The 12,702-nt window shown below is 48.7% G+C and overlaps 2 protein-coding genes across 2 annotated transcripts; both read right to left on the bottom strand.

The window, feature by feature from the left end:
- Positions 1–3,086: 3,086 nt before the first annotated feature.
- LOC115911702 (C-C motif chemokine 5-like) lies at positions 3,087–3,866 on the bottom strand. Its single transcript, XM_030962878.1, has 3 exons — positions 3,745–3,866; positions 3,438–3,546; positions 3,087–3,255 (listed from the first exon to the last, which is right to left on the bottom strand). Exons 1-3 carry the CDS (start codon positions 3,815–3,817, stop codon positions 3,162–3,164), a joined length of 276 nt encoding a protein of 91 aa, XP_030818738.1. The 5' UTR covers positions 3,818–3,866; the 3' UTR covers positions 3,087–3,161.
- Positions 3,867–10,784: 6,918 nt separating this feature from the next.
- Positions 10,785–11,817, bottom strand: LOC115911772 (C-C motif chemokine 7-like). Its single transcript, XM_030962969.1, has 3 exons — positions 11,748–11,817; positions 11,133–11,250; positions 10,785–10,884 (listed from the first exon to the last, which is right to left on the bottom strand). Exons 1-3 carry the CDS (start codon positions 11,815–11,817, stop codon positions 10,785–10,787), a joined length of 288 nt encoding a protein of 95 aa, XP_030818829.1.
- Positions 11,818–12,702: the final 885 nt, after the last annotated feature.

Here is a 12,702-nt window from a genome sequence, read left to right as displayed (position 1 = left end):
GGAGGCTGCAGGAAAAAAGTGGCTCTGAAAAGGATGGGAAAGGGCTGATGGGTGCCATCACCTGGCTTGGTCCTAAAAGCAAAGCAAAGGTTTCACAGCTGGGGAATTCACAGAAGGAAAATTCAGGAGAAAAGCAGGAGAGAGTGTCCAGAGTGACAGCTTTGGCTGGCATTTGGGAGTGGAGGGATGCTGTGGGTGCTGGGATTCACACATCAGGGGGGATAGGAGTAATTCTCCCTAAAATGTGAGTCAGTCCCACATCCTGTGGTTGAAAAGGAAAGGGATCCAAGCAGACCCCAGGATTAGTCTTGTCCCTGTTAATTCGAAAGAGAAATTCCAGAGAAAGAGGAAGTCGACAGAAAAAGCCTGAAAATTTCAAATCGTGCTATAAAAATCTTTCAACTCAGCAGTGAGGTGGCCCAGGAAGCTCTGAGGGATTTGGTCAGAGATGAGGATGTGGAGGAAACCGAAAGGAGAGAAATAAAGAAATAGAAACCCCTGATGATCTCAGAGGAGATTTGATGTCCTGAAGTTCTGCAGAGATGGACACACGTCCCAAGGACAGTGAGCTGGGGTGGGCGCACACAGGGAATGTGGAGAGTGAAATGTTGGAACCACAAAATGAATCCAGCCCTGAGGGAGCAGCAAGGGGTCAGCTTAGGAAATGGGGGTGTTTGCAGCCAGGCTGCCTCAGCTCTGCTCCTTCAGGGCACAGAACAAGGGGTGTTAGGGGTGGGAGTGTCCAAAAAGGACATTCTGGAGGAAATTGGGCAGAAGTGCTGCTATTCTGCTGCTCCAGGCTGAAGGGATGAGCTGAGCAGTTTCAGAATGAGGCAGCTCACACCAAAACCACCTCCAGGCCTGCAGGGGGATGAGTACAGTTTGTCCTGGGGAGGAATTTCCTGGTTTGCTGGTGCTTGGACAGCCTTGGAGAACATTGGATTCCACAGCAAAGCTGCTTCGAGGGACACCTTGGGCTCTGAAAGGCCTCTGGGAATTGGCCCTTGTGAGCACAGGGCAGCTCTCCTGGGAAGGAATCTCAGCTGCAGGATGGCTGTGGAATGTGCTGGTGGTGATGCCTTGAGAAGGCTGAGCTAGAACAGAGACTGGGCAGAGCTAAAGAATAAAGCAGGGATTTATTCAAAGGATCTCCTCAATGGCTCCACCTTGGGCAGCACAAGAGCCCAGCCAGGGCTGCACCCAAGGTGAACCAAAATGGGCACAAAATGAACCCAAGATGGACCCAAAATGGCCACAAAATGAACCCAAGATGATCCAAAATGGCCACAAAATGCACGACCGCTCACAGGGTCTCTCACTGTGATTAGTTCTGCTCCATTTGCATCTTGCAGTTCATGTCCCATTCCAGCTTTAGCCCCTGCAGTCCCATCCTTGTTTTTTTCTCTCCAGCCCATGGTGTTTGTGCTCTTGGGCTGAGATCTGGATCATTTGTCCTTGGTCCCCAGCTGGAGCAGGAATTGTTTTGTCTCCCTGCTCTGTGCACAGAGCTCACCATCCCCTCATATGAAGTTCAGACCCACACACTAAAGCAGCACAGAATGTGAAAAATAGAAAAGCCAAAACCTGTGGCATCAGTGGGACTGGCGTCCATGGGAGCAGTGCTTGATTTTTATTTTGGGTCAGAAACCTGCATGAGAACTCTACAACATCCCTGTGCAAATCTGGTTTCCTCTCTGTTGCTTCCCAGCCTGGCCTCACACCAGCAGCACCTCCTCCCAACCCCTGGTGCCTTCACATGGACCAGTCCCTCGTTTTTCAACCCAAACCTTTTGCATTTAACCCTTTTCATGGTAGCATCAGTCCTGTGATGTGTGCCAAGGGCTTTTCCCTGCCCCGGCCATTCCCAGCTCCCAAACTGGAGTTCCTATTCCTGTTATCCCTGTCCCCACCAGCAGGATCTGCTCTGCACTGTTGCCTTGGATCCTCCTCCACCGCTCAAGGGCGTTGGAATCCCTCTGTGTGATGTCCTGGCCTGCTGCAGATTGATGATCCCATCTCGTTTTGCCTCATCAGCACATTTCCTCTGCCTTCTCCTGCTTTGTGTGCCAAGGTCATTAATGCAAATGTCAAGCAGGATATTTTTTGAGGCAGAAACTCAAGGAACTGTGTGGGTCAGCCCCTGTGAGTGTGACACAGCCCCTTCCAGCTGAAGCAATTACCATGCCCCTTGCAGGCAGCTCTTCACCAAATTTACTCTTCACATGCCAGTCACATCTTCTCTGCCTTTGCTCATAATTTACTATCTGGCCTTAATTCAAGTGTCTTCCTGGGGCCCAGATGAGTGAAATCTACTGCATTTCCTTCAGCACAAATACCTCTGAACTTACCAAAGGCAGCTATTAGGTGTGGTATTTCAAAGATGTCAGGATAATAAGTTCACACAAAAATAGCTTCCATTATATCAATGTGCCTGTAGAGGAAGAGTTGGGTGGCACAGAAATTTGGGTCCCCATGTCCTGTGTCCTGTTTGCTGTCTGGTGGTGTCACCAGTGGTGTGGGACAATGGATCTGCAGCTCAACTTTATTATTTTTATAGCCATTTGCTGATGGATTCAGCAAATGAGAGTAATGTTGCTGTTTTAGCTGTTCCTAAGTGATGTTTTCCTTCATCAGGGACTCAGGAGCTGCTGTGAAGGGGCAGGGTCAGGCCAGGTGATCCACGCTGACCAAAGGATTTTCCATCCCATAGAAAATCATACCCCAGCTCTCCTGTGGTACCACAGGTGCTTCCAGAACATTCCCCAAACAAGAGCCACCACTGGCAGCCCCAGGTGAGACACAGGTGTCACCTGTGGGGACAAATTGGGTGGCACCAGGCTGAGAACAGCAAACCCAGGGGTCCCCATGGTCCCTTCTCCCACCTTGGAGCAAGGAGGCATCAAAACTGACCCTTCATTAACAGACACGTGGATGTGATTGAAATGTTCTTTATTTTTAGTGTATTATTCTGACATAGTTTAAATAATTTTTAGAAATTATTTTTAAAAATAATGCTTAGAAAAACAATATTTAGTTTAACTTAAATAAGTTAAATAAAATAATTTTCTCCTTTGAAGAAGGCTGGGGGGTCAAATCCTCTCTGTTGTGCCCGAGTCTGGAAGCTGTGCAGGGGTGGGGTTGTGGCTGTCAGCAGGGAAGGCTCAGTTTCCTGGGCTCTGGAAGTGCTTCAGGAGCTCCTGCACCCATTTTTCCTGTGGATCTGCACACAGCTGCTTCTTCTTCAGGGTGACCACGCTGCCAGGACAAAACCTGCCTTGAGCTGCTGGGCTGGGGCAGCGGCATCTGGGTGCCAGCAGCAGCACTCTGAGCGTCCCATGGGTGTCCCCAGGTCCTCCCTGGCAGTGCTGGCACTGCTGGGTGCTCACATCACACCCCTGTGTGTCCCCAGGTCCCCCCTGTCCCCCCTGGGTACTCACATCACCCCTGGCTGGCTGCAGGAGCTGCTGGTGTTGAACACGGAGCTGACGCGGCGCCGAGGGATGGGCTGCCTCTGGTAGCTGAAGCAGCAGGTGCTGGGGACACCATCTGTGAGGGCAGGGGACACACACACATGGCCCTGGTGAGAGCCCGGCACAGCCTCTGCCCCCTCCAGGGATCTCCACATCCCCTGGCAGAACCCCCAGCTCCAAACCTCAGCGTGACACAGACCCCCCCCAAACCCTCCCCAGAGCCACCCTGCCAGGGCTGGGACTCTCCAGGAGGACACAGCGATGCTGGACTCACCAAGGTGACCTTCAGCTGGGGAGCAGGTGGCCAGAAGGAGCAGAGTGGCCAGGGTGGCTGCCAGGACCTTCATGGTGCTGTGGGCTCGGAGAGGAGCTGGAGCTGGAGCTGGGGAGGCTGCAGGACTCTGTCTGTGGCCCTGGGGCCGTGCTCCCCTTTTATCCCCATCCCAGGGGCGGGTGCAGGGTTTCAGAGAAGGAAAGTGAGAGCATCATACCAGGAAAATTATGTCAGGACCACCCAGTTTTTGCTGAGCTGGAAAAGGCAACGAAACCGCAGAAGGGGAAGCGCCGTCCATGAGGCTGCAGCTTCCGAGGTGCTCCTTGGGTGCCTGGTGCTCCCAGACTGTGTCAGGGCTCTGCAGCAGCTCTGGTGGTGCTGGCAGAAGAGCCCTGCCAGGAGATAGGTGCCAACTTCTCCCTGGGTTTGCCACAAATGCCACTTTTCACCCTGCTCCACCATGGGGATCCAGAGCGAAGTCCACAACCACTGCATGCGCGTTCATCCCCACTGATAACACCAGCTCCTGCTTGGACAGGGGAAGTCATGAGGGAATGAGGTTGTGTCAAGCTAGAAGTCACTGTGGGCCTCACATTTGTCCCTTTTTGCTGGGGTTGGTCAAAAGAACAAATTCCCTACTGGAAAGGCTGCAGAGACATGAAGTCCGTGCAGGTGCAGGTGCAGGGCCTGGACTCTGGTGCCCTGCCCCAGGCCAGCAGCTCACCCTGCCACCCTCCCTGTCCTCTGACTGAATTTACACCTCTCCAAGGGTTTCATTTTTGGCTGCAGCCCACCCTTTCCTCCCTTTCCTCCCTTTCCCCTGACTGAATTTACACTGAAGAGTTTCAGTTTTGGCTGCAGCCTCTCAACGCTGAAGTTGTTGCAATAACTGCTTGCCCACTTCTCCCGAAGCAGAATTTAATCCAATTTAATAATTGAGTCCAATTTAATCTCTCCTGATTTAGCCCCAACAAGCTGAGACTCCCATGGCAGGACACAGCATGGAGGGAGGAGAGGATCCTGCTGGTACCCACTGGGATCAGCTCATTGCAGATAAAATCTCCAGGAAACTGCAGAGCGACTGAAAAAGTGCAGCACTTGCAATTCCAGAGGGTAATTCCCCAAACACTCCTCTCTGCTGCACACCCAAACAGAGTGAGCTGCCAAAATCACTCCTTCCTCCATTTTTTTTTGCTTTTTCCAGGCTTTTCCTGATGCTGCCACAGAGGGTTTGCAGTTACCATGCAAAGCCCAGCTTCCCCTGGCCCTGCTGCTGACCCTGCCTGGGCTGTGACTAATTCCTGACTGATTCAAGGGAAAAGTCCGACTGCCCAAAATGCTGAGCCATGGCACTGCCTGCTCTCGTCCAGCAAAGCTTCCCCAGCCAACAACAGGTCCTGCCTGGTGTCAGCAGGACAGGGAATGGGTGCTGGGCAGGGCTGATGTGCCCTTGGGCTGGTGGAAGAACAGGTCCAGCTGTTCCAGCTGTTCCAGCTCTTTCTCCACCTCCCATTTTTCAGCTCTTTCTGTGTCAGCCACTCTGTGCATGGGGCTACAAAGGAATAAATAAATGAATAAATCCTTTGGATTTGCCAATAGCCATTCGTGGTGGTTGAAGGAAGGCTTGGAAAATTCACCTGCTGTAAAGGCTCCTGCTTGTCACATGTCCCTGGATGCACAAAGGAAGGGGCTCAATTCCCCAGAGTAATGCAGATCTGCATTAATTTATTCTGTTTTTCTGCCCTGCTGATTGCAGACACACCAAGAGGTTTCTCCAGAGCTCAAAGCACCCTGTGTGTGCAGAGGAGTCCCAAGCTCAGGGCCAGCCAGTGGAAGATTTTTGTGCTTTCGTGACCCTCTCTGCCTGTAAACCCACAGAGATTTCTCTGCCCTCCAGCCACCCCTGGAATTCTGGCACCTCTCCTGCCTCACCAGGGCCAGCTGGGTTTGTGCATGGGGGAGAAGTGGGAGAGGGACAGACAGGAGGAAAGAAACCTGGAATTGCTGTCTGGGTCAACCACAGGAATGAGACCCTGAGCTATCCAAAGCCTGGATGGGTTTTTTTTCTGGAGAGAACAGCTCTGAGCCAGGGATGAGCTGAGCTTGGCTTGGGTGCCCAAACAGAGGGAAAGGGGCAGCATGGGCAAGAGAGCAGCACTGGGGCCAACAAACACCAGGAGCAGGGTGAGGAATATCCTACAGCCAGAAAAACCTGGAAACTGAGATCAGGGCTCTGTGGGCACTGCAGTTTGCAGAGGATGAATTCTCATCCGGCAGGAACCACAGAAAATCTCACAACTAATAGATTATTTCTGATGGAAAAAGCAAAAAAAAATTATTTCCTCTTTGCTGCAGAAGTGACTGGCCAAGCTTTCAGTTCTCCATTCAGCTGAGGGCCGGATGGGACTTCTTACTGGATGCTGATGAAATACTTTCCATTGTGACTGGAATCGAGGATATTACAGAGAATTGCACAAAAGTGCAGCTCAGCAAGAGCAGGCAGTTGGTGTTTAATTCTGTTTAAGGAATTAGATATCAGGAACTGATATAAAGGGAGAGTAAAGAAATGAGTTGTGGTTTTATTTCTCCTGCAGTGGAAGATCTCTGTGAGCAGGTGACGTTGGAATCCAGCAGAGGAACAGGAATTTGGAGGGGAGGAAACACAGGGAAAGAGAAACTTCAGCTTTACAAATGCAAATTTGAAAAATTAAAGAAAGAAAAAGCCCATTAGTTAATGGTAGGGAGTAAAGAGCCAAAGATGCCACTTCTTTTTTGGCTTGTCTGGTTATGATTGAGTCCTCAATACCACCAAAATTTTGTGCGCTCAGGAAAGAAAAGTGAAAAAGAACAAATAATAAATAAGGAATAATAAATAAGGAATAAATAAGGAAGGAAGAGGCAAATAATAAAGAGAACAAATAATAAATGAGGAATAAACAAGGAAGGAAGAGGCAGTTGAGGCAGGTGCAGCCAAAACAAAAGGGCTACAAAGATTCCCATAAATTGCTCCTGAGCCAGGCTGTGGCCACCTCACCACCAGATAAACTCACATGGGGTGGGAGAGCAAACGTGGCACTGGTCTCACAAAATCTGACGATTTTGGCACTGCCTCTCATGAGTATCCCAAAGAAAAGGAGGGAATTAGGTCAGAAACCCCCTCACCCCCTGGGGCTGTGCAGAGGGACCATCCCTGGCTGAGGACAGGACAAGGGGGAGCAGCAGGGACAGTGTGGGGCCAGAGCAGACCCCAGATTTGCTCTGTCCCAGGGTGAGGAACTCTCCCTTAGGGCTCTTATCCCAGAAATAAGACATAAGAGGAGAATCACAGAATATTCTTGAGCTGGAAGGGATCCACAAGGATCATCAAGTCCAGCTCTGACCCTGAGGCAGAGGGATGCTCTGGGGAGCACCAAAGGGATCAAAGCCACCTCTGCCTTCCCCAGGGCAGGAACCCACAGCAGGAAGAAATGAAAGTCACTGCCAGCACCTCGATCCCGTGCCAGGGCAGAGGAAGCCACAGGGGTTATGCAACATCCCCCTGGAAGTGACACTCATTGATAAAAATGCTGCAAAGGGCTCCTGTGGCTCAGGGTTCCGGGGAGAGCACGGGGCAGCCTCATGAGCTGGCCCTGACCCTGCTGTGTGGGGTTTTTCTGGGAATAATTCAGCGTTCAAAGCACAGTTCCTGCAGCAGGCCCTGCTGATGGATTTGTAGCTCAAATTTCCAAAAGTTCCTTCCCTCCCTGAGGATCCTGTGGTAAGACCCCTGTCACTGCACATTTTCTGAAAAATCCCCTCGCCCAGGATTTCTTCTCCTGGGAAGCTGAGAAGCCTCAGAGAAAAAGGAAAATAATATTATCTCATTTACTTCTCCTGTGTTTTGCTGCTTTGGAACGTGGTTGGAGATTGTTTATCCAACATGTGAATTGTTTTTACTTAATGACCAATCACAGTCAGGCTGTGTCAGGACTCTGGAAGGAGTCACGTGTTATTCATTATTATCTTTTAGCCTTCTGTCTGTATCCTTTCTCTATTCTTTAGTATAGTTTTAGTATACCATAATATAATATAATGTAATATAATATAATATAATGTAATATAATAATGATATAATATAATAATGATATAATATATAATATATAATATAATATAATATATTATTATAAATATAATAATATAATATAATATAATATAATATAATAATGATATAATATATATAATATAATATAATAAAATAATATTATTATAAATATAATATAATTGTAATATAATAATGTAATATAATAATACTAATACTAATAATAATAATAATAATAATAATAATAATAATAATAAATTAGCCTTCTAAGAACATGGAGTCAGATTCATCATTCTTCCCTTTGATGGGGGTCTCAGAAAATACCACAGACCCCCAGCCCAGGACAGGTTTTCTGTGGTCAGAGTGGCTTTAGCACCAGACTGAGAGGAAGAATGGTAAGAAAAAGAACAACCTCTCCTAGGCAGGAGGCTGCAGCACAGTTGGCATTCCAGAAAATCCCCCTTAAATTAATTCTTAAATTAATTAAATTAATTAAAGAATTATTAAACATTTCTGTGCTGACAAGTGCTGACCCCCAAGAGAACACTGCATTTAACCTGAGGCCATAAAGAAGGCTTCCAGAATTGAATTATAGAACTGAGATTATGAGTGTGTAGTTTGAATAGAAATGTGTAATATCACAGAGTAAAAAACTCAGAGTTTGAAGTTTTAGAATATAGTAATATATAAAAAACAAAATAGAAGTTTTAAGGCAAAAACTAGTCCTTTGTCACCTTCTTCATAGGTTTGAGTGGTATTGTATAATTACATTAGAAAATCCTCATTGTGGGCCACGAGTAATTAGTTATTAAGTTAAAAGCAAAAATAATTTGTGTCATTTCTTAATTAGACAGTTTGTCCTTAAAAAGGCTTGTAGAGAGAGAGATACAGCTCAATTTTTAGTTTATTTCTAACTCTCCATTTAGTTTATTTTTAGTGCTGTAGAACTCACAGTTTGTGAGACTGTAATATAAATAAGAATTAATAAAGATCTAAGTCCAAACAAAAAAATACCATCTCACACATTTAATCCCAATCTTTAGTGGGATCAGAGGGGGACGATGTCCAGCAACAGGGGGGGTGATTTGGCACTGCAGCCACACGTGCCTGCTGCCTTGGGAAGGCTGAGCTAGAACTGAGTCTAGATGGAGTGAAAGAATAAAGCAGGGATTTATTAAAATCCATCTCCTCAATGGCTCCACCTTGGGCAGCACAAGAGCCCAGCCAGGGCTGCACCCAAGATGAACAAAAACGACCCCAAAATGAACCCAAGATGGACCTAAAATGGTCCCAAAATGCACGACTGCTCACAGGGTCTCTCCCTTTGATCAGTTCTGCTCCATTTGCATCTTGGAGTTCATTGTCCAGTTCCAGCTTTAGCCCGTGTAATCCCATCCTGCTTGTTTTTCTCTCTTCAATTCACCATTATTTATTATATATTATGTTATGCTATGTTATATTATATTATATTATATTATATTATATTATATTATATTATATTATATTATATTATATTATATTATATTATATTATATTATATTATATTATATTATATTATATTATATTATATTATATTATATTATATTATATTATATTCACCGCTATTGAAGAGCATTATTTATGCTCTTGGGGCTGAGATTTGGATCATTTGTCCTTGGTCCCCAGCTGGAGCAGGAATTGCTTTGTCTCCCTGCTCTGTGCACAGAGCTCACCATCCCATAATAAGAAGCCCAGACCCGCACACCAAAGCAGCACAGAATGTGAAAAATATAAACGCTGAAACCTGAGGCACCATGCCTGCCACCCAGCACCACCAGAGGCACGGGGACACCGAGCTGGCGCCCTCAGCCCCACCCTTGGCAACCTTTCATCTCCAAGAGGATGAAATTTTTACTCATTTTGAACATCTGGCACCACTGTGTGGGCTCCAGCTCTGAGTCAGATTCTCGGGGTGAATGTGGCGTTTGGGTGGGATCCCCAGCCCTGGGGGTGCTCCAAAGATGTGTCACCCCTGGGGATGTGGTTTGGGGCTGGGTTAACGCTTGGACTTGACCTTCAAGGTCTTTTCCTTAACGCTCCTATGGTTTAGAGAACCAATTCCTGCCCTGTCCTTCACACATCCCAAATATTCTGCTGGATGCTGGGATTCCCAGCACCAAAGAGCAACCAGAAAAAATCTGGTTAACTCTCATTTTCTCTGCAAAACACTGAGGATTGCAGTTACACAGTCCTAGGCAAGGATATTCCTTCTAATTCCAGACTGGTTGTGGGTGATGTAGTCCTGTGGGCATTGTGGCAGATTGATTGTCCATTGGCCATTGGTTTGTACAAAATTGGTCATTGTTTTGTACAAAAAATGCCCTAAATGGGGGCAGATAAATGGCAACAAATCCGGCAGTGCGTGTAAAGGTGTCTTTAAGAGTGAGGCATGTCCTAGCTCATCAAAAAAATGATTCAAGTGAGTCACAAACTAACAGGAAAGTGAACAATGCTGCGTTTTTCTGGAGAAACTGCCTGCCCGTGGCTGGGACGGGTGCCCTGCTTGGGTGACAAGCTGGGGAAGGCAGTGACACCCAGCTGGGGCTGTCACCAGTGCTGCTCCCCAGGGACTGAGCCAACCCAACCCCTAAACACCCCCAAACACCCCAAAGGGAATTTTTCTCCCATTTCTCCCCATCCCATGGGCATCCTTAAACCCCACAGCTGGGCAGGGCTGCTCCGCCTTGGAGGGGAGATGATCCCTTTGGGTTTCCTGGGCTATTCCTGGGAAAACTGAGCCTGGATGTGACCCATTTGCTGCCCAGGATTGACATCTCACTCCAGCTACAGGTTTATTTACAGGAGGGTTTATTGAGTGCAGGGGAAGGGGACAGAGCCAGCTCTGTAAATTAATGATACAAAAAAAAAACCACACACAGAGAATTATGGGGTACAATTAAATAGAGATTTGGGGAAGGCAGCTTCACGTGGAGGTGCTGTCTGGATTCTTCTGCCTCCTCAGGTACTCCTGGAACCATTTCTTCTCTGGGTCCACACACACCATCCCCTTCAGCAGCTTCACACTTGGGGAGGAAAGAATATCCTGAGTGAGCCTGGGAGTGGGGGATGCCCCCAGGGGTTCCTGCAGCATCCTGCCCCCCTTTTCCCTGCCAGGGCCTGCTGGCAGCACAAATGGGGCCGTTTGGGGCTGCTTGGGTCAAGCAGGGAGGGAGGGGAGACCCCAAAAATGGGGATTGGTGGGGAAGGAGGGTGAGCGAGGTGAGGATGGGGTGGAGGGGAGGAAGGCTGGCTGGGAGCTGGGGTTACTCACAAGACAGCCCTGTGGGTGCAGGTGGAGGGTGTTTCCAGGTAGCCCAGGATCCTGGACTCCGGGATTTTCCGATGGTAGAACATTCCCTTGGAGCAGCACGTGGCTCTGGAGCTGCGCACTGGGAGCAGGAGGGAGGGATCAGTGCTCTCCCCATCCTGGCATGAGGGGTGTGGGTTCTGCTCCTGCTCCCTCATCCCACAAAGGGAAAAATTGCAGCCCCAGGGGTGATGCTCTGCCCCAGGGTGTGAGCTCCCTGCCCATAGATCTCCCCAGCTGGGACTCTGAGGCTGAGCCAACCCCATTTTTACCCATTTTGAACAAATCCAGGCCATCCCCATGCTCAGGCAGCTGGAGCATCTTGCAGCCCCAGGGGTGATGCTCTGCCCCAGAGTGTGAGTTCTCTGCCCATAGATCTCCCCATCTGGGACTCTGAGGCTGAACCAACCCCATTTTTACCCATTTTGAGCAAATCCAGGCCACCCCCATGCTCAGGCAGCTGCTGATGCCCCACAGCCCCACAACCCCATCAGGAGCTGAGCTCTGCTCCCTTTCCCCTCCCTCAAATCCCATCGGAGGAAAAACCTCAGAAGGGAAAATCTCCCTGCTGGCACTTACAGGACATCCCCCGGCTTCCAGTCCAGGCAGCTGCCAGCAGCAGGATGAGCAGGGCCAAGGAGATCCTCATGTCCACCCCGAGGTTCTGTCAGCACCAGCAGCTCTGGTTCTCCTCAACCCACCAGGAGCTGCCTGCCCTCCTGCCTGCAGCCCTGTGTGGTTTATAACAACCCCTGCCAGCCTTTCCATGACAGCTCTGGACCCTCCCCGTGGAAAGAACCGCTTGGATCTCTCCATGAGGGGTGAGTGGTGAGGGGAAATTCCTCCTGGCAGCCACTCTGGCCACCGTGACACCCCAGGGCTGCTGAGAGGTGTGGGAGAGGCTGGTGATGCTGGGCTGGGAGTCTATTTTGGGTTGGGTTGTGGCCACCAGCAAAGAGCACAGGATGATGCTCACACTTGTGAGTTCCTGTGCAAAAACCACCCCTTGCCATTGGCTCTGGGGCCTCTGCTTGCTCTGGGCTGGTGGCCGGGTTTGTTTCTCCATCTGTCGCAGACATCTTTCATGGAAAATCCTTTTCCTTAGGATTTTTTTCTCCTGAGAAGCTGAGAGGCCTCAGGAACAAAGGTTATCTGCTGCTGTGGAATGCAACAGGTGCATCTGTGATTGGTCTCATGTTGGTTGTTTCTAATTAATGGCCAATCAAAGTGAGCTGGCTCAGACAGAGAGCCTGAGCCACAAGCCTTTGTTATCATTCTTTCTTTTTCTATTCTTAGCCAGCCTTCTTATGAAATCCTTTCTTCTATTCTTTTAGTATAGTTTTAATATAATATATATCATAAAATAATAAATCAAGCCTTCTGAAACATGGAGTCAGATCCTCGCCTCTTCCCTCATCCTCAGACCCCTGTGAACACGGTCACATCCATCACCCATTGCTGGCTGGCTCTGCCACTGTCACAGCGCCCATCACATTTCCTGGTGGCATCCTGGGGTTTTGGGCTGCCTGAGATC

This window comes from Camarhynchus parvulus, chromosome 19, assembly GCF_901933205.1.
Source record: "Camarhynchus parvulus chromosome 19, STF_HiC, whole genome shotgun sequence".
In the NCBI taxonomy this organism is placed as follows: domain Eukaryota; kingdom Metazoa; phylum Chordata; class Aves; order Passeriformes; family Thraupidae; genus Camarhynchus; species Camarhynchus parvulus.
Note: the sequence above shows the minus strand (reverse complement) of the source record. Positions and strands in the feature narration are given on the sequence as shown.